General features: G+C 43.9%; 1 protein-coding gene across 1 annotated transcript in view; it reads right to left on the bottom strand.

Moving 5' to 3' along the window:
- Positions 1–27,391, bottom strand: part of ABHD12 (abhydrolase domain containing 12, lysophospholipase) — a 46,834-nt gene extending 19,443 nt beyond the window's left edge. Inside the window, exons 1-3 of the mRNA XM_042789496.1 lie at positions 27,144–27,391; positions 4,636–4,760; positions 1,112–1,217 (exon numbers count right to left, since the gene is read on the bottom strand). Of these exons, the coding sequence (XP_042645430.1) occupies positions 1,112–1,217; positions 4,636–4,760; positions 27,144–27,298 (386 nt within the window). The 5' untranslated portion in view covers positions 27,299–27,391. The remainder of the gene's footprint in view (positions 1–1,111; positions 1,218–4,635; positions 4,761–27,143) is intronic.
- Between the last annotated feature and the right edge of the window lie 471 nt (positions 27,392–27,862).

Below are 27,862 nucleotides of genomic sequence, written 5' to 3'. Positions count from 1 at the left end.
AGACCTTACACCGCCATTAAAGCAAGGCTCCAAACTTTCGTGAAAATTTATAAGTATCAAGACAAATGACATAGACGCTGAATTGCCACCACAAGCTGTAAGTTCTGCTTTAGTAAAGATATACAATATGCTTGTAAGGGAAACAAAAATCTCAAGACTGCAATCTAAACTTTTTCAAGCTTACAGAGCTAACAACACTGGCTGTGTTAAAGAACAGCCCCTTCCCCCTCACACCTGACAGGGCGTCTAGCCTTTTTTTCTTGTGTTTGCTGCTCTTGCATATATATATATAAAAATATATATTCAAACTGCGGGCACTTCTTTTTCTTCAAAGCTAGCAGGAACTTTTCTGTGGCTTTGAAACTCCTGGTGTTGAGACACAACAGAAAGTCATCATGAGAAACAGATGCAGAAGCTGGTTTGAGCTGGTGTAATATGGGAAGTACTGAAAATAGGCCTTTTCAGACAGAGAACCAGTCATCTGAGCTGATGCTGGGTAACAAGGAGCTAAAATGAATTGTCCTTGCTTGGGACCAGGAAATCTTTGTGAGAAAGGAATGGTAAGTGAGCTCTCACACTGTCACTTGTTTTGTTAACAGTAAACTGCGTGCTCCATTCTCACCCACTCTTCGAACCTTTCCTATGTTTTATACACAGAATATTCTTCTTCCTACTCGGAACACTTTGCATGCATTTTTGCTATATTTGCATGCAGTTTTCCTATCTTCCCCCACATTTATCTTTCAAAACAAAATATGAACAGCAGTTGAATGACAAAACTTCTAACTCCTTCAGTCTCATCTGATACGGAGGCATGATCTTTGTAGCAGTGCAGACCTGTAACCTTTACTATTCCAAATTCTGAAGTTTCTCTGACTGCACAGGTTGCCCACTTGTGTTTCATGCATTACTGATCAGAGTTCAGACAAGCTCCAGGGATTTGCATACTTTTCAACATGAACTCGGTCACTTGGTAGAGGGAAACACAAACATCCACAAATCACAGCAAGCAATGGTCGTCCCATGCACAGCAAAAATACTGGACAGGCAACACTGAGAACAAGAAGGATAAAGATGCACGGCACATACTGCACACAAAAGGCTTCCTTACCAGACTCCAATGGTTACATCCTCCTCCGGCTGCAGGTAATAATTACAGGTGTGGTTTAAACCTTGATCCTGTGGTCTTTTCAAGTCAATGAAATACGGAACCCTCACTGAAATACAAAAAAAAAAAAAAAGAAAAAGAAAAACAACCCACAGAATATGAAACCTTTTAATTTTGATCTTTATTTTCTTACAAAACTGCTTTACCAAGTCACTGGAGAGTTGTACAAACTGGTCCACTGTGCTGGGAAGACCTTATTCTTTTTGTGTGAAAGGACGAACTGGCTACAGCTGTGACTAAAATATGAACATCAAAGAGAGCAAGGTAAGAAGACATAAGCAACCATCCAAAAAACCAGGGAGCAGGCTAAGATGAAGAGGTGGAAGAAAACAGACAAAGCTTCCCGTGACACACATTTAACCTCCTCTGCCCAGTCTGCTTTGCAGATCTCCCAGACACAAGACAGTCAGTCCCGCTGCGTCGATCGGGTCGGTTAGCCGATTTGGCAAACCTTTTACTGTTTGCACTGTAGCTGCAGTGGCAGTTACTGATGGGCCAAACTCCCCGAGATAAAGGGTGCATCCCAGACCTGCACCATGTTTCAGGATGGCGTGTGGTTTCAGCCTCTACAATACAACAATCTAAAGGAGATACTGCATTGTAGTAGCAGACCCATTGCTCTTGTCCTGTAAGAATAAGACAAATTGTGTTAAACACCGTCCTCCTGAGCCTTTGAGGAGGATATGCAGGTCACTAGCCCACTCTCCAAAGACTAGGAGATAATTGCCCTCTCTCCCAGACACTGCAGCATTTAAGAGAGATAATGTTAGGCCGGAAACTTCATCTCTTCAGGAAGAGATCCCTGAAAAGAAAATCATTACACCTCAATTCACTCTTCCAAATGTTTTATGTTCCCCAAATTACACAACACACAGTTGTTTGTTGCTTGTTATATTCGATTCAAACATGAGCAACATCAGGAAGGTCAAACATCAAACATTTTCAGCATTTTGTCTTCCACTGCCTGGTTCACAAGCTACATCTTATAGACGCTGTGCAATGTGCTAAATGTGCTTAGTCTAAATGCTTCCTTTTCCATCACCAAGGCTGTATGGTCTCTCTAGGCAGCCCTTGACACACATCAAGAGACGCTATAGAGATCTGCTGACAACTCTGAGCAGTTCTAAGGACTTTCTTCTCCCAATGATTTAGGATTTTCCCATAAACTTGAGCTCTACTCCAACAGAAGCAGGAAATCTGTCTCCTTTAAAATTAGCAGCGTAACGATTAACATACTAAAGTTTTTGTGCTATTGAGACACAAAGAAGCACTGATAATGGCCACTGTCAAATCTCACTTCACTTACCCCAAAAATATCACTACACATTCCACAACCATGAAAACCAAGGCAGACAGCAGCCGACGTTAACCTGACAAACCTGGCCCCTTACACTGCAAATCTATGCCTGTGCAACTGTTCGCTTTTATGCAAAAGCACGTGGAAGAGTCCCAGACAAAGCATGCACGCCACCAGAGACCAGCTGGGTCACTGCACTGTCCCTGCAGAACTCGGTGACGTTCTCACAAGGGTGGTGGATCCTTCAAGAGGACAGTAAGTTCTGCAGTCAAGGTCTGGACAGGCACACAAGTCACTTATGGCAGTGTTCTGGGAAAATGATTAACTTCTCCGTGCCTGGATTTTCCCCTTTGCCAAATCTGTTACAACTTTCTTGCAAATTTTCTAGTACAAAGATACGAACAGGAACATACCAGTGTTAGTGATGGGGGCCAGGAAAGCATCTACCTCAAAGAAAAAGAAAAAAAATACAGAAGCACAGGCAATTTTTATGTACAGCATTTATCACCGGGATGGTTCATCTAGTCTACACACACAAACAGATTGTCACCATCATCATATAGGTATACATCACATGGAGACTTGGCACACAAGGGTTTTTGCAGTGACATGTTGCAGAGCTATTTGATATCACTCACAACACATCACATGACAAAAATCGCACGGTTTGTTAATCACACTGATACACTAGATCTGATCTAGTCTGTATTTATGCTTCTAGAAATCTCAGTTTTCTGGAGACTTCCAGGGGAGACTGCTTAAGATCTCTACCCATATGCCTATATATCTCATAACCTGGAATAAAAGTATGTCCAGAAGAACAAATCCAGTCATTGGTTTGGTTGCGAACAGTGGGAGCACAGCTATTGATTCATCTTTAGCCATCGAGAAACAAATGGAGTCACTTTCTCCTGAAGCGCTGTACTACTGTTTTGGAAGCAAATCCCAAACTACACAAAAGGAGGAGAAAAAGATGGCTGAAGAGAAGTGATTTATACTCAGAAGTTTAAAAAAAAAAAAAAACCAGTATGGCAGGGCAAACCCAGCACCACTCCTCTGAAGGAGAAATGTCACTCTGGTGGAAAAGAATTACACAGACGTGCCAATATACTTCCAATAAGTGTGTTAGAATGCAGTTTGTGTTAAGGCAAATAGTTTTTCATGGCAGTAGTGTCACAAGTAAAATCTGACTGCCGTTATATAAAGCAGAAGGAACAACACTGCAGTAATAGTAGCGCAATTACTAGTCCAAGAAAGTGTTACAGGACAATTATTTCAGGCACTTGGGAATGAGTAGAGGTAGGAACTTCAGGGAGACCTTACAAAGCTCTGCAAGGGCAAATTAAACTCATCACTGAAAAAGCAAGGTGATGAAAATGGAAGTAACCTGCATTATTCATATTACCCAGCTGTCAGTTCTGACAAACAAGGCACGAGAGCTAACCCACACACGTGCACACTTCACAGTGACCACGGTCCAAGGTGTTAGCATATACAGAGCATACAGTCAAAATGACAGAAGTTATATAAAAGCACCATATCTGTAGGTGGTCCTTCTAGCTTCTACGACCAAAGGAAGGTATTTTTCAAAATTTCGTTGCAAAACACCAGTGAGGTTTAAAATCTAATTTAGATCACAAAGCATCATCTCGCATACAGTGATGCTCTGTCTTTTTCCATCCTGTGGATGCTCAGGCCTGCCTGGGCAACCTGGGAACTGAGCCAGCTCATCAGATCCACAGTATTGCTGTTTGACCAAATGCAAAAGCTAAGCAGACACAAGGAAAACATTCAATCTGACTCATGAACAGGCCTCTTCTGTCCCGACCAGAATATTCTCCTAAAAATGCTTTCAGGTGAAGAGTCACTGCCTGGAAAACAATTCACAGGATTTAATTTCACTTACTTGCTGTCTATTCATGCAACTTTGTTGAACCCTTCAGAACAATGCATTCAACACACTGTAGTTTGCCTGAAGGACACCCTTTCGGCCAAAAGTTGGCTTCAGAGAATGCTTTCCAAATCATAGTTTGGAGAACTTACAGCTTGGGAAAGTTCATATCCTTCACAAGCTGTACACATGCAGGGTGAAAGTAAAGGCAGACAAATGAAAGATAAAGACATCCTTCCCCTTCACCCCTCACCCATCCCAAGAGACTGAGTCACTTACCAAAGTTTAGGAAGACCAGCTTTGCCTGAATAGCAGGGCAAAGTTTTACTAGAAATGGAATGGCTATGTACACTCCCAGCAACCAGATTATTAACTTCCGCAATCGAAACCATAATCCGTATCGTCTGTACAGAAGAACAAAAAAAAAAAAAAAAAAAAAAGAAAAGAAAAAAGAGAGAAAGACAGACCTGAATACAGCAGGAATTTTATAAAGCAATTTTCACAATGAACGATGTGCTTGGTGCTTTTGGAAGGCTGATTATTTACTCTTTAAACAAAACTAACTTTAAACAGTTTATGTGGCCTCAGTTCTTTTCAGAGAAGCAGAAATAACCAAACTGTCAGCTGATGATAGGCAGCTTAGAAAAAGGGAACAGAAACGTCTCACTGGTTACATTTTAAAACACTCTGTAACAAGAGCGCTTTTTTCTGCTGATTTAACAGACTTCAGGATCTCTAGAAATACACATCAGGTGTTTGTCTCCAAAAAGTAGCCTGAGTGCAGTCCCCATTTAAATCACTATCAGCAAGATTTTGTTCAGTTAGATTTTCACATATTTTGAGGAACTATGTGTAACGAGACTGAAAGTTACACACGATCTCACGTACAGACTGGAGCAGACATTCCACCTTGGCCAGCTCAAAGGATTCATACCTCTCACTACCCTGGAAAGCAAATCTTCAAGTTATAAAATATTATGAAGTTTCTTATCTGCAGCATCATCCTCTACAAGTACGGAGTGAAGTTTGGAACAATTGCCCCAGTACTTTATTTCTATTTTCTGCTAAGTGTTCTTACTGGGAAGAATAAGCTACAAAAAACCCCAAACCAACAAAAAAAAAAAATCAAAAAGACCACACAGGAGCTAGTTCAGTAATTTTTCTCAAAATATACTTTACTGCCTCAGAACAATTACGGCATACACACTCATATGTAAGAATGTGTATATATATATATGCATGCATATATGTATACATAAATCTGAGCTTCTAATGATTAACATTTTATGGGCAGAAACACTGAGGCCCTCAACTATCATTGCAATCAAAAACTAGAATGCATGTAACCCCTTCAGGCAACACAACTTCATTTGCTTTCCAGCAGCGAAGTCTCGAGCAGGAACAACGTTGCACATCAGCGAGCAACCAGTTCTCAGTATCAGGAGATACTGCCCGTACCTGAAAGCAGAGATCCATTTTTCCAAAAGGCATAAAATTATTTATCTCCCATTTGGCAATTTTAGGAGCTGACACACTGAACCTGCTCCACACTAGTGCTAAGAGGGTTAGAACACTGTCAGCCAGTTGAAACTATCAGAGAGCCTGAAGATGTCTTTTTGAAGCATTTCTACAAGAAATACAAGTGTACAGATAGAACTGGGGTAGAAACAGTTTAATCATACACCAAAATCTTTACTATCTCAACAGCTTTTGTAGTCCTAGGCCAAAGCCAAGACTCTCAGGAACAGCCTTCCAGCACTGTGAAAAAGGAAACACTCCAATGCCTCCCCCTCCCCCGGGTAAATTTTTGGCATGATTACTAGGGTACTTCCAGGGAAGAGGCTATCCTCCCATTCGTCCAAAACCTGCCTCCAAGTACCTGCCTGTCTCCTCTCACCCAGGAACCATATTCCAGACTTGAGAAATATCTACCATCAAAACCAATGCGCTTTTTTTCACAAACTAGAGGAAGTGCCATTTTCCAAGAAGGGAAAAAAAATATATTAGTAAGACACTGCCTACCAGCTCTGGCTGCAACTAGCCCGGGTCGAAAGGTTCAACAGATTTTAATACTTCCCATGGCAAAACTGACAATGAAGAGGTGAAGAAAGCCAGCAAGGCTTTCAGTGACATTTCCATACTTCAAGCCCAGTTTCCTAAAGTATTAAGGAAAGCAGAACAGCAAAGGACAGGCAGAGAAAACAGTACAAAACTAAGGCTTTAGAAGAATATTAGTGAGTACCACAGCCTTAGACTGACACACCTCTGCCCCATGGAGAACAGCAAATAGAGGAGGAGGAGGAGGAAAAGGTCTTGAGTGCACAAGCAATAACAGGCAACATGAAGTGCCTACAACTGCAGTCTTTGAGAAGGGCCTAGCAGATGTACTCTAGTGCCAGGGTCTGCAAGGTAATCCACTGTGAAACGCTGTAAGGTCAGCTAAATACACACACAAACCCCACAACTTTGGGGAAAAACAAACAAAACAAAACCAAAACAAACATACAAACCACTATACAACATTTTGCTTGTATAGTGGTTTGTATATCAGGGCTAATCACAGCTGATCACAGCTCTCTACTCTCAAATAAACAACAACTTTCCACATTAGCACCTACCACCTATTTCCATCACTGGAACAGGCTTGTGGAAGGGAAGGGGAGGAGAGGTCACTGAAGGGTAGCTGACATTATTTGCTGAGCAGTCAGGCTATAATTCAGCTCTCTTCATGGACAAACGTGTGTCTTTTTGTCTCATTCGGCTGGTTGCTCAGAGTTAACACAGCCTTGCAGTTTCCTTGCCTCACGCTTGAGAGGAGGCTCTGCCATCACCACCTTCCCACTGAGAATGGGAACACAGGGAAGCAACCAGGAAGGCTGGGGCTTTCAGGAAAGCTGTCCTGCCTGGGGCCCGGATCCTGCTGCAGCCCAACAGATCTCTCCTCGGGGACTTCTACATACGCCAGGATTTCAGTCCTACAGAAAGAAACACTTGTTTAGAAAGGCACCGGAGTCAGGTCTGAACTCCTCTAGGCACAACCAGAGCACATCAAAACATAGAATCTTCAGATGTCTGGGTTGCAAAAGCACTTAGCATGACCCAGCTGCAAGCTGGAACAGAAAATGCTGAAGACGACATTGTCCGAGTAATGCTGTCAGAGCTCAGGAATGATTTTAGTCTCTCTTTTTGGAGACTGAACTGACACATCCCTTCTTTTGCTCAGGTACCCCTCGCCAAATGCTAATCGGCAAGGTGACATTTACACCTCATCTCCAGGGAAATGTCTACTTAAAATGCAACCAGGGCAAAGCCTCTATCCATCAACAAACAGCTTCTCTTCTGATAAATCCAATGTGCTGAAGTACAGACACGGTAAAATTATCAGTTAAGTCTTTAGTGAGCAATTTAGTTAAATTAAACTGCTCTTGCTCTGCAGAAAAGCTATTTTAGGAAATAAATGCCCTGCACACGAAGCTTTTGGCATGCTCAGGCAAAAGCAGCATCAACATACTTTTCACCAGGAAACTCAGTCCATCTTAGCTGGAAAATACACGTGAGTTAGAGAATAAGCAGCTGCAAACTGAAGACATTGAAGAATATCATAAATGGATTTCCAGGAACAATTAAAGTAATGTCTAAAAAACCCAAAACAGCAACAGCAACAAAACCCCCACACCAACCCAAAACACCCAACCCCAAGTCAACCCAACATAAAAAAAAAAAAAAAAACCAAACACCCAAACTGCACTGACATCACATTTTCTCCATTCACCAAAGGCTTTTGCCCAACTTCTGGGTTTTGTCCAAAAACACAGGCAAAATCTGAAGTAGTTTTTGCATCATGCAGGTTTCTGAAGCGGATGTGGAAACTACAGTCTCTCTCCAGACATGCCTGAATCCGAAGGAAGAAAGTCTTTCCCCTGAGTGTGACAACAAACGAAGTTTTCCTGGTGATTTACACCTGGACAAAGGTCCTACATGCACTCAGAGCAAGCACATTTTGCATTTGGGCAGACAGTAAGAGTATCTGGCCAGCAAGAAGGAGCTGGGGCTCCTCTCGTGACAGCTTCTCCTGAGTGTGCTATCTTTATCAGCACTAAGGGAACTGCAGGCACCAACATCCTTCATCTCACCACGGAAAACAACTGTCAAACTAAGATTTAAGTACTGCACGGTCACACAACAGGAATTTCAACTCATGGTCCACAATCACAGTGTGTTTGCAAAAAGAGCAACCAAGGCAAGCAAATTTACTATGGGCATCTTCCAATTCATACTACCAATGTTTCTCCCTCCTCTCCAGCAAACTCTGGAGGTTTTGTGGACGGAGACCGTCCAACAACCACACTACTGTGGCACATTCTGCATACAGATCCGAATTAAAATAATTTCCCCTGGAGACCACCTGAATCACTTCTGCATCAGAAGTGTGCCAGAAGATTTTCCATTAGGATCTCCTTATCAGCTGTGCTACAAGGGTGAAAGGGCAGGCCAAGGGTGAAACAAGAGACCGGTATCATCAGAGCTGCAGTTGAGCAAGAACAAAATTTATCAGAAGCACACACATGATGGGCTTGCATCCAAAAGGACCTACAGACAAATGCATGTACATTCCACGTGGCCTTTGTCATCTAGCAGAGGCAACAGTAAAACAAAACACTCAGACACCTGAGTATGAGACTATGTTTGTTCAGTGACTGTTTCTCTGACTTGCTCTTGTGTCCCCCAGATCATCAGCTGTTCAAACTGCAATCTGGCAATCCTTTCCCAGCAGGAATTCAGAGCACGGAATGTGAAGAGCCAGGACCATTTTCATTCTTGGTCACGCAAGGTACCTCCTGACTACCAGGTGATAAAAGTGACTTTAAAAGTGGTAGAGGAAGAAAAAAACAATAATAGCATAACAAAAACACCTTCCCCCACTTTTCTAACAGAAAACATTTATTTTTTTGAAAATCTATATGTTCCTCCCCACAGACAAGGATCAAGAACGTAACAATCAAGAGGTAAATGAAGACATGGGCAAAGGATTCAAAAAACTGATGGTCAAAGAGAATTTAAAAGACTGGAATTATTTTCTTTGGGTAAACAGAGTTGTACCCAAAATGACCTATTCTACCACCCAGAAACTGCAACCAAGCCCCAAGCACAGAGGGGCATGCAGGAACAACACAGCAGCCACGCATGGGGCAGGACAGCCCACACATCAAGTTGCTCACAAGCCTTCCAGCCTTCCTTGCTAGCCTTGCTTTAAACAAGAGATGGTTTCTAGCCCAAGTAGAATCTTCAAGTGCATTCATCTTCCCTTCCTGCAGGAGTCTGAACAGTGGTGTTGCATAGGACTCCTCCTTACAGGTCCTGAAGGGTGAAAGGATCACCCAACCTTTCTTCTCCCTCCACACAGGCCACGTGAGAAACCCAAGCTGACTAATCTTTTGGGTTTTTTTTCATTTGTTCCCTGCCAAGAAAACAAAAAAGAAAAAGGAAAAAAAACCTATCAGCCTTCCAACAGTGTGAAAGCACATGGGAGTACACAGGCAGGCAATGGGTCTCATCACCACTTCAAAATGTTAGCAGCAGATTTTGGACAGCTTGTGCAGTGACACGCAACGAAGTCATTTTCCACTACAAGATTAATAAGGGTCTTTTTCCCCTGGTTTGCTGCGAAACCTGCTTTATGCACAGCCAAATGCAAACAGATATCAAAGTGTTTATCCCCTCCTGGTCTGTGTGCACAGTGAATGAAGCTGCATAGGCGAACAGACAACCACACGATTCTTTCATTACGGGCCCAGCTACACAGAATTCTCCTCAGGAAAAAGTCTGCAGCCAAGCCTTAATTCTGCTTCACTGGAGGCACTGTGGAGAGAGCAAGGAGGTTGAATTACAGAAAATTCATCCAATCCTGAAAGCAGATCTTTCCCCAAATTCATGAAAGCCAGTGGGAACACAGCAGCATCTGCCAGAGCTCTTTGCATCTGAGCGACTGATCCCTCCCTTTGGCATTAGGATCCTTTTTGACAGGATCAATTCATTGCAAAACAACTCAAAAAGAAAAGTCAAAGGCCCCAAACTCATCTTGCTATTCTAGGGATCAAGCAATCATCTAAAAAAATAAAACCCCATAAACCACAATCCTGGAAACAAGACACAAATGCATATGTATTACTGATTCCCTCCCTGCCCCCCCCCCCCCCCCCAAGTTTGTTTCATAAAACAACTCAAAAAAATCACAGACATAAACTGCATGGATATCTACATCCTCAGAGACTTGTAGTTTCAACCAATTCCTAAAAATCTTTGCTCCTCAAAAGATCTGGAAAACTAAAAGAAAATTAGCTCTACCAGATTCCTTTGCCACCTCTTACAAAGAATTCCTTAAAATCTTGAACCTTTGCTCTCTCTGAAGAAATATTCTAGTCTCTCTCTTGCAAAGTAAACTGTAGGATAGCATCATCACTTCAGCACTTCTTCAAAAGAATTAAGATACTGCACTGCCAAGAGCCATGCAGAGCGTATTTTTACAGGGGTAAAGGACTTCATGATTTTTTTCAAGCCTCCAGCAACAGAACGGATTGTTACTGACAAAGGCCTTGTCTGTGAAAGACACGATTTACTTTTGGATGCTGTAAAAAGACAACCTGATCTCTCAGCTATTGGGACAAGACAGAAAAGGTTGAGTATATATTTGTTATTTGATAGCCTCTCTAATTCAAGTACAAATCCATCTGCATATAAAAGTAAGAATTAACAGCAATCGCTGTTAGATCTGTTACCAGGAAGTATCTGTCATTTCATATAAGATAAATTTCCATTCTATGCCACCAAAGGTACAGAAGATGCAACAGCCAAACTCGTGCCTGATCCTATGGCTTTCAGCAATGTGGCATTCAAAGTGTGCATCATTCGATTTAAGAAAAGCATTTGAAATCAGGGACTACTTTAGTCATGTCATACATACGTGAACAGTAAAAAGGTTGTAAGAAATCCCAGGTAGTCACCCAGCCCATTCCCTCATCCTCCAAAGGGCACACTACCTGTAACAGTTGTCTGCTTAATTCCTTCCACCAACTCCTGGCAAAGTGCAACAGTCCATGCTTCACGAATGTCCCTCTGGCGAGGCAGAGCTGAGCTAGATGGACTGAAGTTTGCCAGGTTCACACAACAAATCAGACTGGTTGACTTCACACTGAACAGTGATTTTGCCTAGAAAGAGAAGGGTACCAGAGTACTTCAAAAGCTGAATAAAGATTTACCCAGTAAGCAGAAAGAGAAAAAGCTATCCAAATCTCAAAATCTGGCTAAACTGCTAAATGGTCCTATGTAGATCAATGAGAAGGCAGGAGACAGGAGTGAATAAAACACTAAGCACACCTTCTCAAAGTTAGGATGGAGCAAGGCATTCAAGCCAGCCTAATTAGTTTGACTGTACCCAGGAGCAAACAGCTGAGATGCCTTTTAATTAAAAGAGAAATAGTAGAACAAATTAACAGGAATAATGGGCTTAAGGCAGTGGAAAGGCAACTAATTTAAAGCCTACGGGTTTTCATAAAAGAAAGGCAAACTGAGTTTTTTGAGAATGTTTTCAATCACACAACCTTCACCTTCAGGTTCCTCAGAATATATGACGATTTAAATTTTAAACAGACACACTACCAACAGTGGCGGAAAGTAAAGGTGTCCCCAACAGAGGCAAAAGCTCAAAAACCAGCACTGACAAAGAGATGTCAGTACACCCATAAAACCTTTTCAGTTAGCATTTGGCAGGAAAAAATTGTTCTAACCATAGAAAAACACTGCCAGCTACTGAAATTTGTTCTTTTCTCTGCTGCTATTATAGCAAAAAAATGCTTTTTTTTTTTTTTTTTTGCTGAATAGCATATTGTATTTCTAAAGCACAGCAGAAAGCTATCATAAGCACTAGCTTATTTCCCTGTTCATAGCGGTATCACAGACAGTGAAAGCTGCACACACAGCTCCCAGAGTGCTGCATGTCAGCAAACAGAACCAGAATATTTTGTCTATATGCTAGCCAGCACTTTCAGCATCCCACCTCTTATCTTCCACTCACAGTGACCCATATTACATCAATCAAATGCCTAGTGATGCTGCCTTCAGTTAGGCCTACTGGATTTCTATCATCTTTAAAATAATCCCCCTCACATCACCTTTCAGTCAGAGAAGTTACCTAAATTCATTTGACAAGCTCTACATCAGTAAACTATGCAGTTTATCCCACTTTCCATCCACTTCCCCACCTACGCAGCCCAAAGTTGGCAAACATTAATGTGGTCATATAAGAAAATTCATCGTAGGAAAGACAACCTGTATTCACATCATAGCAGATACATGCAAATACATATAAAGTTAGCTTTTAAAACTGATCAGTTTGTAGAGATGTTTTAGCAGCTGTGGCAAAAAAGTGTGTCCAAAAAACCTCCAGGACCCTTTTTTTTGGCCGTGGCACTAGCTTACAGAGTCTCTACAACTGCTGCCTTAGACACATTCCTCTTCAGCAATGAATGTCCTTTCCCTCCCTTCACTGCAAACTGTCTATTCCCAAACTCTTCCATGAGGCTTCCTTATCCATTTCAGCCCCGAAACAAGCTGTTGCCTACAGGGCATCTCCTTCTGACTGGGGTAAGAGCTTCAGGCAGTGTTGTTCCAACTATTTGAATGCAGGTGAGGTTTGAAACTTTAAGCTCCCAAATTCCCCCAGTCCACTGCATTACCTAGCTCCTCTCTTACAGCCCAGATTTACTTGGACTGCTTCTGTGCCTCCTGATTAATATTAAGTGATTAAACATTAACTTAAAACAATAAACAGCAAGAAGGAAGCCATCTAACCAGTCATTTACAAGAACTCTGGTCCGTCTCTCCAAGACATATAACTGCAAAGCAGAGGAAACCATCTCAATAAATTTGCTTGTTCAGAAGGGGCAAGCAAGCTCCAGCTATTGAGACCTTAATAAACACATTTCAGCTTGTGGAACAGGGAAAGATCTTGGGTAGGACCTTCAAGAATCAAAACCCCAGTGCAGCAAGAGGGGGAAATACAGCATCAGCACTGGGGTAAGGGGAAGAGGGAGGCACTGTTGATCAGACAGTTGATAGCAATGAAATGCCAGGGAGGGTCATGTGGGGACTCAGAGCACAGCAGGGGAAACAAAAAAAAAAAAATCCATAAAGTGAAAGGAAGGCAAGTTAATATACAGTGTTAAGGAGCAGAAATAATGGAGCAGCCTGCAGGTAATGTATGGGCCTTTGGCAGTGAAACATGTTTGCAAAGAGCAATGACACGAGGTAGGGAAAGGCTCACAGAAACATTTACACACCCCACAGGAGAGGGAAAGGAGAGGTGCATCCCCCCTCGAGCATCCCGTCCCTTCCCAATGCCCTGCCTTGGGCTCTCCTCTTCACAGCCATCACCCAAGCTGACTACTCCTGAAAGGCAGTAACACACACTGCTTGTCTAATTAAATCACTGTAAGTATTGACACTTCCTCTGAAGGACAGGAGCTTGGAATATCAGTCTTTATAAATTATATTCTAACTGCATAAAATCTGCGTGTGTCACAGACCGGGAGACGAGCTGAACATTCGGCAGTATAGCACTGATTTATTTAAAATGTATACTGACAGCATAGCCTAAGCAACAGGTATGTTACTTCTCAATACTTAGGCAAAATGGTGTTAGCATTAGCGTGAATCGTGCGCAGCAAGACTAACCTGAAAACTGCGTTTGAAGAAGAAAGGAGCAGATGCTTCTGTTGTTTTAAGTTTGTAGCAAACAATGAATAATTATACCCTAGGCAATTGAACTATTTACTCTTGGGACTTAGAAGCAGGCTTGGGGATTAGAGTTTTAAGGGTGTTGATTTGCCTTGAATGCATCTTCTGCAACAGCTGTTTAGTCTGCAACAGCTGTTTGGTTTGCACCAGAACCCTTCCAGTATGAACCATTTATTTAAATTCTAAGAATATGCTTTCTCCAGAGCTCCCCAGCAATGCTGCTGACACTAATCAAATCTGAAATCACCCACGCTAGATTTTAGTCAAGCTTGGCATTGAGATACCACTGTGGTACAAGTACACTCCCTCCACAGCATTTACTGAATTTTGAAGTTTTCCACTCATTTCACAGCTGACACCTGGTTTATATTAAAAGGACAGCTTTCTCACTAGTCCATGAGCTGGGGAATTCAAAACTGTCTGCAAATGAAAGAGGAAAAAACAGAACGTAAACACGAAATGACTGAACCACCACTGGAAGTGCAAAACAGGAGCTCGAGACCAACCGAGTCAGATTTTTATTAAAGCGGTACAGCTCATTTCTCCCTCTCACGCTCTCCTTCACAAGGAGGAATATCAGGGTGCACAAGCAAGAGCAGAACAAATCTAGACATGCAATACCCCACCACAGTTCCTAACTGCTGTTTAACACAAAGCCACTTGCCTGTTGAATTCATATCATAACTGAAAAAGCATCCAGTGCCGCCAAGTCACGTCCCCTACCACCACTTAAAACTTGTTAACGTGCTCAATATCCACCAGACTTGCATGCATGTGTTAACCTTGCAGCAGTAACAGGAATCCATAGATTCGGACCTTGTTCCTATGGATATACACGTATGAACAGGTCCATACTTCCAAGCTGCACAGTTTTATTAAGATGAAATCTTCTTTTCACACAACAGCTTTTGGGAGACAGCCCTCAGCCACGCAGCTTGAGAACTATCACTACTGCCAGGCTCTGTGGCTCGGGCTCTTTGAAGCCACCTAAGCAAAAGTCTCATGTGTGTATTGTAGACCTTTTTCCTTTTCAATGCATGAAGATGCTCATCTTATATTTGTCCAACTGAGACAACTCTGCTTTCGCTGGCAGGGATCAGAAGCCATTCCCCCTTGGAAGCCTGAAATAAAAAAAAAATGCTTTTGTGTCAGCAGTGGTACTGCCACCTTTTAGATGCAGAACACATCATTTAGTAATACATTCTGATTACAATGAACCAACAGTTCCTTGTTAGAGGCATACAAGCAAACAAGAACGTTAAACAATGCCAAAACTTTACAGACACTGACGTCAGCTGAGCACAGTTACATTTAGCCAGCAGACACAGTGCTCTCTCTAATTGGGACCTGTTTAAAAAGGGAGGCTTAACAAACAGTGCACAGCCATAAAGCAACAGTTGTGGCTAAAGAACAGATACAGAACCACTGGCAGCCTCTGACATACCTTGAACAGGGAGCTGTTTTGCATACATCCAGCAATATTAATCTGTTCCTACTTTCATCTGTGCCTTATTCAGGGATTTCAGCTTTAGTTATCATCTTGCTCGGGAAACAGCTCCAAAAGGACAAAGGCTTGAAAAATTAATTACAGCTAAAACCACAACCTTTGCTAATACTATAAAACTCTGAAGAGCCACACCAGAAAACACATACTCAAAGAAGGTGAAAAGCAGGCATGGGAGTTTATACTTAGGTGCACAGAAACAGAACATTTTGCCGCACTGTCCATCAGTCTGCCACAAAGTTTAAAGCAAAATGTTGTCCCTACTGCAGTGGTCAAAAGGGGGAAAAAATGCTTTATTAGAGACAGCACAAAGCTATCAGAAACTGAAATAAAAGATTATTCACTGCATTTCTGGTGGATTTGCAAGGACAAAAGAATGGGATATTTCCAATGACTGTGTCCAATTCACAGTTTTCATATTCAGCAGTATAAAACTAACATTGTCAGCTTTATTCCTGCTTCCTAAAGCTGCTCTGAAACCAATCAAAACTTTACAAAAAGTGAGATAGGACGGCCTTAGGGGAGAAAACAGAGCCAGGTTTCCTTGCCTTGGGATGCCAAATAAGTCTAAAAATCTCCTGTATTCTTAAACACCTTGCATGCACTTTCCTCCACAAGCAAGTGTGCTGCAAACTGGAAGCCCCGACTCCAAAGCTCCAGTTACACCACTCTCATTTGTGTGGGCCTCTCTGTCTCAGAAAAGTCACCCCAGGGGAAGGCAAGTCAGTCTCTAGACAGGGTAAATGCATTTACTGTTCTCTGCTCTGAGCTTGCATATATCCCACTGAAAAATACCCTTCCAAGAGTTTTCTTTTTTTCAGTTATGCCACACAAAGTCTTTATTCTGCACTTTAGTAACGAGAGACAAAGCTCCACAAGACGTCATTTGACTTATTATTCAACGCCAATCCCTTCTGCAAGAAGAATTAACCAGCATTTTAAGTGTGTACAAATTTCATTTTAAAATAACCATTCACATACAGAACAGCAGCACAGATACTACAGGAAAGAATATCTGGAATCTCAGCTACTCTCCTTTGTCCTGTGCCTGATGTACAAGAAGCATGATGTAAGTGAAAGGTAGGGCCTACATCGTGGCCTCCTCATCAGTTGTTCTTTTCAGAGGCTGATAAGGAACACCAGCTCTTGCTATTCACATTCCACTCCTACTAAAACACAAGAAGGAGGCGACTTAAGAACACTGTTACTTCTTCCCAGGAACAATAAAAGAAAAAAATCTCTGGACCTAAGAGATATCAAAAGAGGAATTCTATATTCTGTTATCTGTGCTAAAAGCCATTCAGCATCCATTCAGACATGGCAGTGATCAAGAAAAATGAAATTGGTCAGTCTATGGGGTGGGAGGTGGAAGGATTCTTTACTTTCATTTTTTAAAATAAACTGCACAAAGATTAAACTACTTGCACTATTCAACCCTGTATGCCCTCCACTGGAAGGTTTTGCTTCAGTTAGTTGCTAGATTCAGGAGACAACTTTCATGCCTGGAGTTTTCACGCTGCTCTTTAGATTTCTAAAATTCTCTTTCTGTGGTTTGATAGATTGTTTTGAACAAGGAAAGGGCAGCTGTGGGACTTGGCTCAAATATTTTGAAGAGTTTGTGTTTTAAAAGTTAATTTTCTAGTCCAACAATTTTTTTTTTTTTATTGCTCTACTACTCAGAGTTACAACATTAATATATATCTGGGTTAAACAAACACTTTGATTTGGAAAGTAAACACAGACATCCTTCCAGTTAGCTCCGTTCAATAGTCATACTTTAAATGATCAAGGCACTTAGAGTCTAAAATTAGGAGATTCTGCTTACAAGTGAAATTGCCTTCAACAAGGAAGAGGCAGATTTCTGAAGCTCAGTGTTGCACTGTTTCACCAACACTCACTGCTTTGCGAGAAGATGGGTGCCAGGGAGGTACAAGTGCAAAGCCTTACTCCTGGATAGGCGATACTCATGCCAGGCCTGTGCAACAGGACTCGCGACAGCTTGCAGAGGTGATTACCCAGAACTTTACTCTGTCCCAGTTCCCATCCCAGTTACAACCTCCACACTCTCCCCCACCTTCCTGCCTTAAGGCCAGCTACATTTAATTATGTTCTGGTGACCTTTTCACTATTTCACCAGCTGCCCCAGACTTCCCTATTCATCCACCCTCTTTTCCCCCCTGCTTTACCAACGGTAATTGCCTCATCGTTGGGATGGTTGAAATACAAAATTACACATCCTTGAGCCCAAGCATCAGTCCCAAGATAACGCCCCGGTTGTTTCTCTCTTCACTGAGCCAATCTGCAATACAGATAGCATGCTCCCTATTAGCAATGCAAGCCCTTTCAATAAAATAAACTGCCATACAAAGTCAAGTGCTTTGGAGAAACAATTTTACCACTGATACTTTCATCAACCAGGTATAATCTTGAAAAACTTGTCACATTTTATACTAAGACCTCTCTTCCTCAGGGCAGATCTATTTTCATGAGTAGATATATTTAGCTGCTAAATCTTCTTCCACGGAATTGCAAATTAACTCTTACCATTAAAATTGCACGGACTCCACCTCAAGCTAATGACTTCAAAGTCTCCTAGGTCTCCTGTTACCCTTCTAATACACCAGAAGTACTTTCTTTTAATCTTGTGGTACTGATTCAGTCACAGCTACCTTAACAAAGTACTCTCACATTACAGCCTTAGTTGATCTCCCTTGCTTACAATCACTCACTCCCGATGTCAGAAGCTGTCCACTACTGTAACACCAACAACATGGCACTTACAGTGCAGCTACCCACTGAGTTTCCAAAACCAAGAGCTCTGTAGGGGAATTGCATTAGAAGCCTATTTACTAATTTCACATCCTGTCATGATAACCAGAATTATCTGACCTGCCCTTCGATCCCAGAAGGGCAAAGTAACTTCGCTGTAGCCTGTTAAGAGGATATCATGGTGCCTTTCAAAGGAAACTAGACTCAGCAGGCAGGACTCTTCATCCACAGCAGAAGTCCTGCTTGGGTGTACCGGCCCTTTTCCACACACCGCAGCAGCAGATTCTAGAGATTAAATGATGCTACCATCATTAGTTTTAATGAAAACACCACAATGTTGTTTTCATCAGAAACACATATATTGCATCCTGGAGAAAACCCACAGACTTGCTGCGATGACCTGTAACTGCATTTGCAGAGAACTAGATTCCTGGCTCAGCAACTACATGCCATTTACAGCATGAAAACAAGTCATCCTCAAAAATTAGCTTGTCATAAGTAGACCACTGATCCTCTGAGTAAGTGAAAATAGGCTGGAAATAGGAATGGAGATACTGGAGGAAGAAAATCATATCTAGAGGGAAAAGCACATACGGGAACCTAGGACTTGTGCTGATGTTAGTTTAGTTTAGCTGGCCATCCTACAGCACAGCATCACACTGGCTGACAACCCAGTCCATGATTACACTCACTAGTATGTCCACAGGAACCAGCAGTAGGCAGCTGAAAAGAAAGGACAGAAAAGATTGTGACAACGATGAGAATACTCTGGTCTCCACAGGTATCTTCACTCCAGAAGTGACCAGAAAGTCCTCTTAGTCCCAGGTGTAACCCAGACCCACCCATATCTCGGGAAGTTTAGGTACACTGAAACAAGCAGGGGTCTGCAATTCATACAGCTCCTAAGTAGAAACGGACTTTCTAAGGATTACATAGTAGCAATTAATAGCACTTCAGTAATTATCAGATCAGGCATAAGCCATCAAAGCAGAGCAACTGAACCAAGGGGCATGCACCATACCAGAAGTATGGCACCACACTGAAATAAGGAGTTCAAGGAGACCAACACAAAACTCAGTCATAACTAGAGGGCAAACTGTCTTCAGCAAGCCTGCTCAAGCAGGGTTCTCCATGAGAAATATGGGGACTTGGGAAAACTGCTGAGAGACGACGAGACTGTAGGATGAGATAACGCAGAGCAGATGCAGCAGAAAAACGCTGTGCTCTATTACAGAAAATCCAGAGAGACTCGTGGAAAAGTCAGATCCAAGGAAAGGAATTTTAGATCATACAGACAGGCCTGAAAGAAGATGCTAGGAATCTCAAGAGATGCTTGAGAGAGTAAACCAAGCCTGTTTAACACAAAAACCAAAGTCAGTGATGAACATGGTGAAAGAAGATAAGCTTTAACAGGAACGCACTGAGGCACAGAACTGCCAACTACACAGCAACGTGATGGCCTCACAAATCAGTTACATCCTTAAAGAAAATCCCAGATTTAAAAAACCCCACACATAATAAAACTAGTAACTCCCCACATTGCAGGGAGTCTTGCTAATTTTGCTGAATGAATTATACAGCTTTGAGAAAGAAGGGGGGAGAAGATGAGGACAATGAAAGAGAATTATAATGGCTGCATAGGCTGAACAAGAGGGGAAGATGATGCAGAGACTGAACACCCAACGTGCCAAACTGGCAACTTGGGAGCAATTCCGAGGGACTCACTTAGCCATAAACTGTCAAAATGGCTGACAACGCATGATGAGACAAACCAGGATTTAGACACAGCCACTGAGTTCCCATTCATAAAAAAAGAGCGCCAGACAAGTGTGGAAGTAATTGCACAATCCCATTTTTGACAGTTGTGAGCAAAACATCACTGTGCATCCTCAAGAGAACTGTAACCAAAATCCACACCATGAAAAAATCCCCAGACAGAGCAAACTGCTTTTACACAAATGAGGAACTGTGATTCAACCTGTACTTACTACGAAAGAAAGCACAGGCAAGTGACTGGAAACCATTTCACAGCTCCTTTGTGAACTTTGCTCAAGATCAACTATCAGGAACTGAAATAGCAGCAGCTATCCAGTAGGGAAGGTGGAACTGGTGAAAAAGCTGCGTGACTGATGAAATGTCTCTATACAAACAGCACCTTTCTTCCTTGAAGAGCTCTTACAAGTAACTGGCTTAACCTGAAGACAGAAATTAAGGGAGACAATAGCACAAAACTCACGTAGGGAAAAAAAAATTCTTAAGGAAGATATTGATGAAAGCTTGCAGGAAAACAATTCAAAAATTTGGCATCTCTGCTACAACGACCAGGCTGGAATAATCATAAGACACTCTGCAAATGCTTCTGGACAAAGTAACATTAGGAAAAAAGAGGCTAGGCCTAGAGATATAATGGGGGGGGGAGCAGGGGTGACAGATAATAGAGATGGGCAAGTTTTCAAGTTTTTTGTCAGAGGAAAGACACTGCTGCTTCCATCCAAAGAGACACAGGAGGGCACGGAGCACTTCAGCTGCTGGGGCAGGATGGCACCAAGGGTCACCACACATCACATTCAACACACCTGGGCACACTCACCATTCCAGTAAAATTCAGCTGCAGCAGAGGGAAGATACTAGCAGACTGCTGCAGCCTCTTGTCTTCAGCACCTCACTGTATTTTCATAAAAAAAACAGGAAAGGGTACCATAAAAGTAACCTTCTCCCTTTTAAGAGAAAGCACTGAGAACTGCGCACAGTGAACAAGGCAGCAAGCATGGGTGAGTACAGCGTAACTGAAATTACACTAAATTGTAACATATTTGGATTAAAAAGATCTAGCTTGTGGGATCCACAGGCTGTGGAAGGGTGCCAGAAACGCACCTTGCGGGGACCTGTGCCAGGAACAGGGAGTCACCAGGAGTGAAGATAACAGAGATAACTGAAGAGACAGCAGGCTTCAAGGTACACATGTACACGCATGGGATTTGCAACTCTTCGCTGCTTCACAGCACAGAGAGACAGAAACAAACCTTAAAATCTGAAGTGTATGTAGGAGAATAGGGAATGGCAAAATTCGTACTTCATGTCTATAGTCTGACTATTGATTGGGATTAATGAGGGACAGATAACGACTACGTCACAGAAGCGAAGGGCAATATACATGTGACTGCCACCAGGATCAGGGTCAGAAATGAGATAGGAGAATCTGCTTTGATATCAATGCCAGTATTAAGCTCACTTGATTTTCTTTATTCACTGTGCTCCCACATGAAGGTTTTCTCAAATGCATTTCCTCAGAACATCAGAGCCACTGACCACAAAAGTGAGTCAGAGCAACTACCCAAGACACAATGCTACCTTGATAACCATCTAGCACTTAAACACTGCCACCTGGAAAATACATCATAACCCAGGTATTAGAGGAATGGCCACCCACACAGGACACACATACCAGAAAAACCAAGCAGCTCATGCTGCTTTTTTAGTACTGCATTATTGCATTTGATAGTTTCAGACTAAACATCTCAGTGCCTTTAAAAAATAAATCATTCACAGACTTTTAAAGTGGCTACTGGTGAAATTCTTAAATAATCACTACATTGTATTTTACTTCTATATATGGAAGAAAACCAGAAATATCTATTTCTTCCTTTCTCTTTGTGAACCGCTTCAGTAAAGCTACACTGACTACAGTATGCACTAGCTGAAGACACATAAACCTTATTTATCCATAAGCACGGCCTGATGATATGACTGAGGTAAAACAGAGGGACAAACACAGTGCTAAGAAGATTTAAAAATACTGCTGCAAGAATAAGCTGCTGGTAAGTCAATACTGTATTCCACAAACAACACTTACATTTGCAGTTACGGTGGTTTTTCGCCTTTGCTGAGGAACTGGATGTGAGGAAGTGCACACACGAGCTCTGCTGCTGCTCTACAGCTCTCGGTGACCTCTACGGCACTGCTGCAATTACAAACATCACTGCCTCTGCAGCCCCCCCCCCCACCTCTGACCCACGAGATCTGCCACCATCACCCCTGGCTGCAGAACTACGCAGCCGCGCCAGGCCAGCGTGGGGTTGCTTTGCTCTTCAAAACAGTGGTTTGTAGCATTTACAAATAAAAGATGGAAACTCACATACTGTAGCCAAACATATGTGCTGTTTTCCCATGTCTGCAGAGACTAAATAACAGCAATATGAAATGCAGACAGCCCCACTTCCCCTTGAGCCCAGAACTCCGCCACCAGCAGTGTCGATTTTAACTATTTCATCAACGAGCACGCTGCTAATAGCAGTTTGCTGTGGTACAAATCCCTGATTCCAGATATTATGGCCACTTCCACCATCCCAGCAACCTTGCAGCAGAATTTTCACCCCATTAGTTTCTGCGAGCTGTGGAGTAAAAACTGGTGTAACACAGACAGCAACAACAGAATCAAACACTAATTTTATATTCAGCGGTATAAGGAACACTGCAATGACAGCGTGACTTTGTGCCGCGGTTTGAGCCCAGAGGACAACTGAGCACCATGCACCCATCCCCTTCTCCTGGGAACAGGAAGGAGAAAATGAAACCAAAGGCTTGGGAATTGCGATAAGGACAGGGTGGAGTAGTTTATCCATTATGGTTACAGGCAAAAGGCAAACTCCTTAGGGGAAGAAAAAGAACATCAATTTAATTCAAAACACTACCACCACCACCACTTAACAGAGTGGGACAGTGAGAAGCATTACCACACCCTAAAAAACACCTTCCCCACACCCTTCGCTTCTTCCCAGGCTGTTTTGCTCCCCATCTCTCTACCTCCTCCCCCTCAGCAGCGCAGAGGGCAGGGAACGCGGGGGTGCAGTCAGCCTTGCCTCTTCTTCCTCCTCAGGGGGTGGACTCTACACATTCTCCCCTGCTTCATGTGGTTCCCCTCTTATGGGAGACAGTCCTCCATGAATGTTCCCTGGCGTGAGTTCATCCCATGGGCTGCAGCATTTCCTGAGCTGCTCTGGCGTGGGTTAACCCCACATGTTGCAGTCCTCCTCCCTGTAGCTTTGTAGCCCATACAAATGTTTCTCACCAAGCACAAGGAACACAATGGAGCCAGTGATTAGTGGAAGCCCAATACTTAGAGGCTCTATTGTGTAAGCCTGATACCATCCAGCCCGTGCTAACCACTTCACCATTGAAGAAGAGATAAAAGATTAGTAAAGAGATGAGCATCCTCCCCAGTTGGCACCATAGGCTGGATGGTTGCCCAAGAAGCATGAAGTCAGCAAAAATCTGTGATAACTGGGGGGAACTTGCCCCCCCACCTATAAGGAGCACACGTGCTAATTTACACAGCAAGTGAGGCTAATTCAAATTTAACTAACCAATAGCAGGTGGAACGGTAATTACAGACCACTGAGTGTAAACTTAGATAGGTTTTTACTAATCATGTAATAGGATAAATAGGCTGTAGCTCCTTTGTTTAGTGTGCTAGCTCTGTGGAATTACCCCCCCCAGCATCCATCTTTGCGCAACTACAGAGTAAATTGATCTCTCGGCTCTGCGTGTGAGATTGGCTTTTGCACACCGGGTAACAAACCTTACTTGAGGGATAACACTCCCAGCACCGAACTACAGCAGCGGGGGGCTGCTTCTCCCCTCAGAGTCCCGGCCTCCTTTCAGCGCAGCCGCCTGTCCTGGCGTGGGCTCCCCCACAGGCTGCAGGTCGGCCTCTGCTCCACCGCGGACCTCCACGGGTGGCAGGGGGGTGGCCCTGCCGTCTCCCCACGGGATACGGGGAAGGGAAGATCTCTGCTCTGGCACACCTTTTCTCCTTCCTCCTCTTTTCTTCCACTGACCTCGGTGTTTGCATAGGTGTCCCCCTCACAAATCCTCTTCACAGATCCCCACTCCTCCTCCCAGGTTCCCCTTCTCAAATACATCATCACAGAGGTGCAGCCACCGTTGCTAATTGGCTCAGCCTTGGCCAGAGGCGGGTCTGACTTGGAGCTGGGGGAGATTTAGAGAAGGTTCCCATAGGGGCCACCACTGTATCCCCACCCCTCACTACCAAAAACCCTGACACACAAACTCAGCACACTTTGCATACTAAAATATAGGGATCTAGATGCTTGTACAGTAATGTATCGGCCACAAAACTGGCCACAGTCAGGGTACCCCTCAAGAGAGGCCCACTGTATACATTCCCTCCTCATGTTCTTCCTTAAACACCCACTGCTGTCTGCTCCTAAAAGTGGGATACAGAGCTAGAAAGCTGTCTGACCTGACTCAGGACGCTTGTTCTGGACAACAACCTTGTATCTGGGCATCATACCTTCTACTGCCTGGACCTCCCGTTCCTGCATGCTCAGATTCACACTTCAGCTGAGGAATTGTTATTCTGTAGAAAACGTAGCTGGAAGGTATAGGCAGACCCAGACAGCTTGCCTGCAAACCACTGTCTGAAGGCTCACAAGGTGAGGAAGTCAAAGGAGGTCCACTGAAAGTCAGTAAGAAAGGTAGACAACCCAGCCAAGAACAGCAGAAAAGAAAAAACAGAAGTACAGAAGTGAGTGATTTTTCCACTTTGCATTTTTGCTCAGTTACAAACGCACATCATTTTGGCAACACTGCACAGGATGATCTACAGGACTCTCCTTAAGTAAAAGAGATCTTGAGGTGTGGAAAAGGGAAAGGGATTTCCAAACAAATAAGACTTTCCTACGATGTCAAGAGTTTTGGCAAACACTGCTGTATCAAATAAAGGACATGATCCAAAAAGTGGGGAAGAAAAAAAAAAAGCACCCAAAATGCCTGTAGGACTTCAAGGGTTTCTGAAACAGGCTTCCAAGGCTCAACATGGAGAAAAGTGAGGAAAATTTGCCTGCTAACCATTTTTAAATGTGCAAATCGAGAAATAAACACAAGAAAACTTTCCACAGATGGGTTGTGTTTTCCCTGCTTTTGGCTTGGCCTTTACAATACTGTGTATCTAGCAGCTGTGCTACGTCTGGTTTCCACAAAGTACCTGCCAGACCAAGTCAACAGCCTGTGCTACATGCTCTCAGGGGTTGTTCAGTGCTCATCACTGTAGAAGTAAAAAGTACTTGAATGCCATTCGTAATGTTGAAGAAGTTAACAGGCCATCATTTGATTACCACTCCTCTTAGATGTTATCCACTCAGACAAATGGAATAAATATTCTGAATTTTTAAATGTTACAAAGGCAGAGCACTGGGAGTCTGCTCTATTGCACAGTCATTGAAACAGAGAGATCAACCCAGTGCCCTTTTCAATTACCAAAAGCTTGTCATAACACAGAGTGTGTTGACAACAACCCAAAGGTTTACCTCCCGGGCATAAAATTGAGTAAGTATTACCCAGTAAGAGAAATAACATTTTAAAGCCTCTGTCTTTGAATATGACAAAAATCCATGCCATGAACAAGTTATTTTCAAATTTTAATTTTGCCTATGAGAACAGAAAAATTATCAGAAAATTTACCAGAAAAACAGCCACATGGGCTCATTTTCTAGAAATGCACTGATGAGCATTTGCTGTTTTTTGTTTTTTTTTTTTTTTTTTAACAGGCTGCTGTATTCCTGAAGCGCAGCAATTTGGCTTCAGCTCCCCAAAGCACACAGCTATTTTGATCATTAAGTAGCCTTCACCCTTGCAAAACGCAATCAAAGAAAAGCTCTATGCTGGTGTCAATGAAACTAAAAGGTTGCGTCTTTTCCTCCCTAGCCCTCTGCAACTATGAGAGGGTCTTCATCGTGCGTTATATCCCCCTGAATTCTTGCACGAAGAAGGTTTCAGGTAATAAGTACCTTCTATTGTGACGGATTTTATTTTTTTATATAGGAACACAAATATTTTCCCAGCATAAACATGTACAAAACGTTTAAAACAGCAACACGGGTATCACAACGTCACAGCTAAACTCCTTTTAACAGAGCCATGCGTATAAGCTTCTCCTACTGACACCTAAATCCGATTCCCTTAAAGAGATCACGTTGACAGGCACTGACTTCTTCCAGAAAATAAAAAAAAAGACATCCTACCTGCAGTCCCCTGCTCCTCCACATATACTCTCAGATGCAAAGATTTTGTGCTAGCCATATTTTTTTTTCGGGTGAACGCCTGCCTACAGCGAAAGGGGCTAGACGAAGCAACGCTCAGGGTGAAAATCAAATCCTTCCAGCCTTTGGTGGGGAGATGTGGGGCTGCAGGACCCGCTACTACCCCGCTCTCTAATCACATATTTGTAAACACGTAACAATAAATAAATAAATAAAAAGCACCCGAGGGGACGGCACTTGCTCAGCCGCCACACAAAAGCCAGGGAAGTATCAACGGGGGCGGGGGGGGAAACATCCTGAATTTCCACGTACCTGTGGGCGCCGTGCCGGGGGGGGGGGGGGGGTGGAAACCGTTTCCCTCAGCCCTGGGGAGGGGGGGGAGCGGCAAAGACCCCTCAGCCAAGAACCTTTTTTCCCCTCAGCCAAGAACCTTTTCCCCTCAGCCAAGAACCTTTTCCCCTCAGCCAAGAACCTTTTCCCCTCAGCCAAGAACCTTTTCCCCTCAGCCAAGAACCTTTTCCCCTCAGCCAAGAACCTTTTCCCCTCAGCCCCGCTGCCGCCACCCTCTCGCCGTCCCCGCGGCCCCGTTCCCCGGGAAGTTCCCGGGGGGAGGCGGAGGGGCCGAGGCCGGGGTTTCGCAGGGAGCTAACGGCGGCGCTCACCTGCCCAGCGGTCGCTTCATGCCCGTGTCGGCGGTGGGCAGGCGCAGGCTGTGCCTCAGGCTGCAGCCCTTATCGAGGGAGGAGGAGGCGGCGGAGGAGGCGGCGGCAGCGGCGCGTTCATGCTCCACCGTGACCGACTCGTTGCGTTTCCTCATGCCGTGGCGGGTCGGCGGCGGCCCCGGGAACGGCGAGAGCGGCGCCTCGCACAGCCACGGCTCGGCCCGCGCCGCGCCCCGCCCACGCCACCGCCCCCAGCCAATCCCCGCCTCCGGAGCGGGCGCGCGGCGGAGCCGCCGCTTGCCAGCACTTCGGCGGCAGCCGCGGCGCCATCGCGAGTGAGGGCAAAATAAATAAATAAATAAATGCTCGCCGCCCCCCCCCCCCCACACACACACCGGCCGCCATTTTGTTGCGGCGGCCTCGGAACCTCCAGTGGGTTGGCGGCAGCGCGGGGGGTGCGAGCAGATGGCGCTGCCGGCTGTGGGGAGAAGCTTTGGGGCACGGCGGGGAGCGCGCAGGGACCTGTGGTGATGCGCCAGGCGCTGTACTGGTGCAGGGGGGCTGGGAGATGCCGTCCCCTCTGGTGTCACGGAAAGCTGGAGGCGACTGGAAGCGCTGGCGCCCGGAACGGACACCCAGCTTGGTCGCAAGGGGCAACGGCATCGTTAAACTGCTTCCCGATGAAGGGCCGGTGGAGAACGAAGGAACGCCGCTTGCTC

This window comes from Tyto alba, unplaced genomic scaffold (genome assembly GCF_018691265.1).
Source record: "Tyto alba isolate M040663 unplaced genomic scaffold, T.alba_DEE_v4.0 Super-Scaffold_16, whole genome shotgun sequence".
NCBI lineage: Eukaryota > Metazoa > Chordata > Aves > Strigiformes > Tytonidae > Tyto > Tyto alba.
This window is presented reverse-complemented; position numbering and strand designations above follow the sequence as displayed.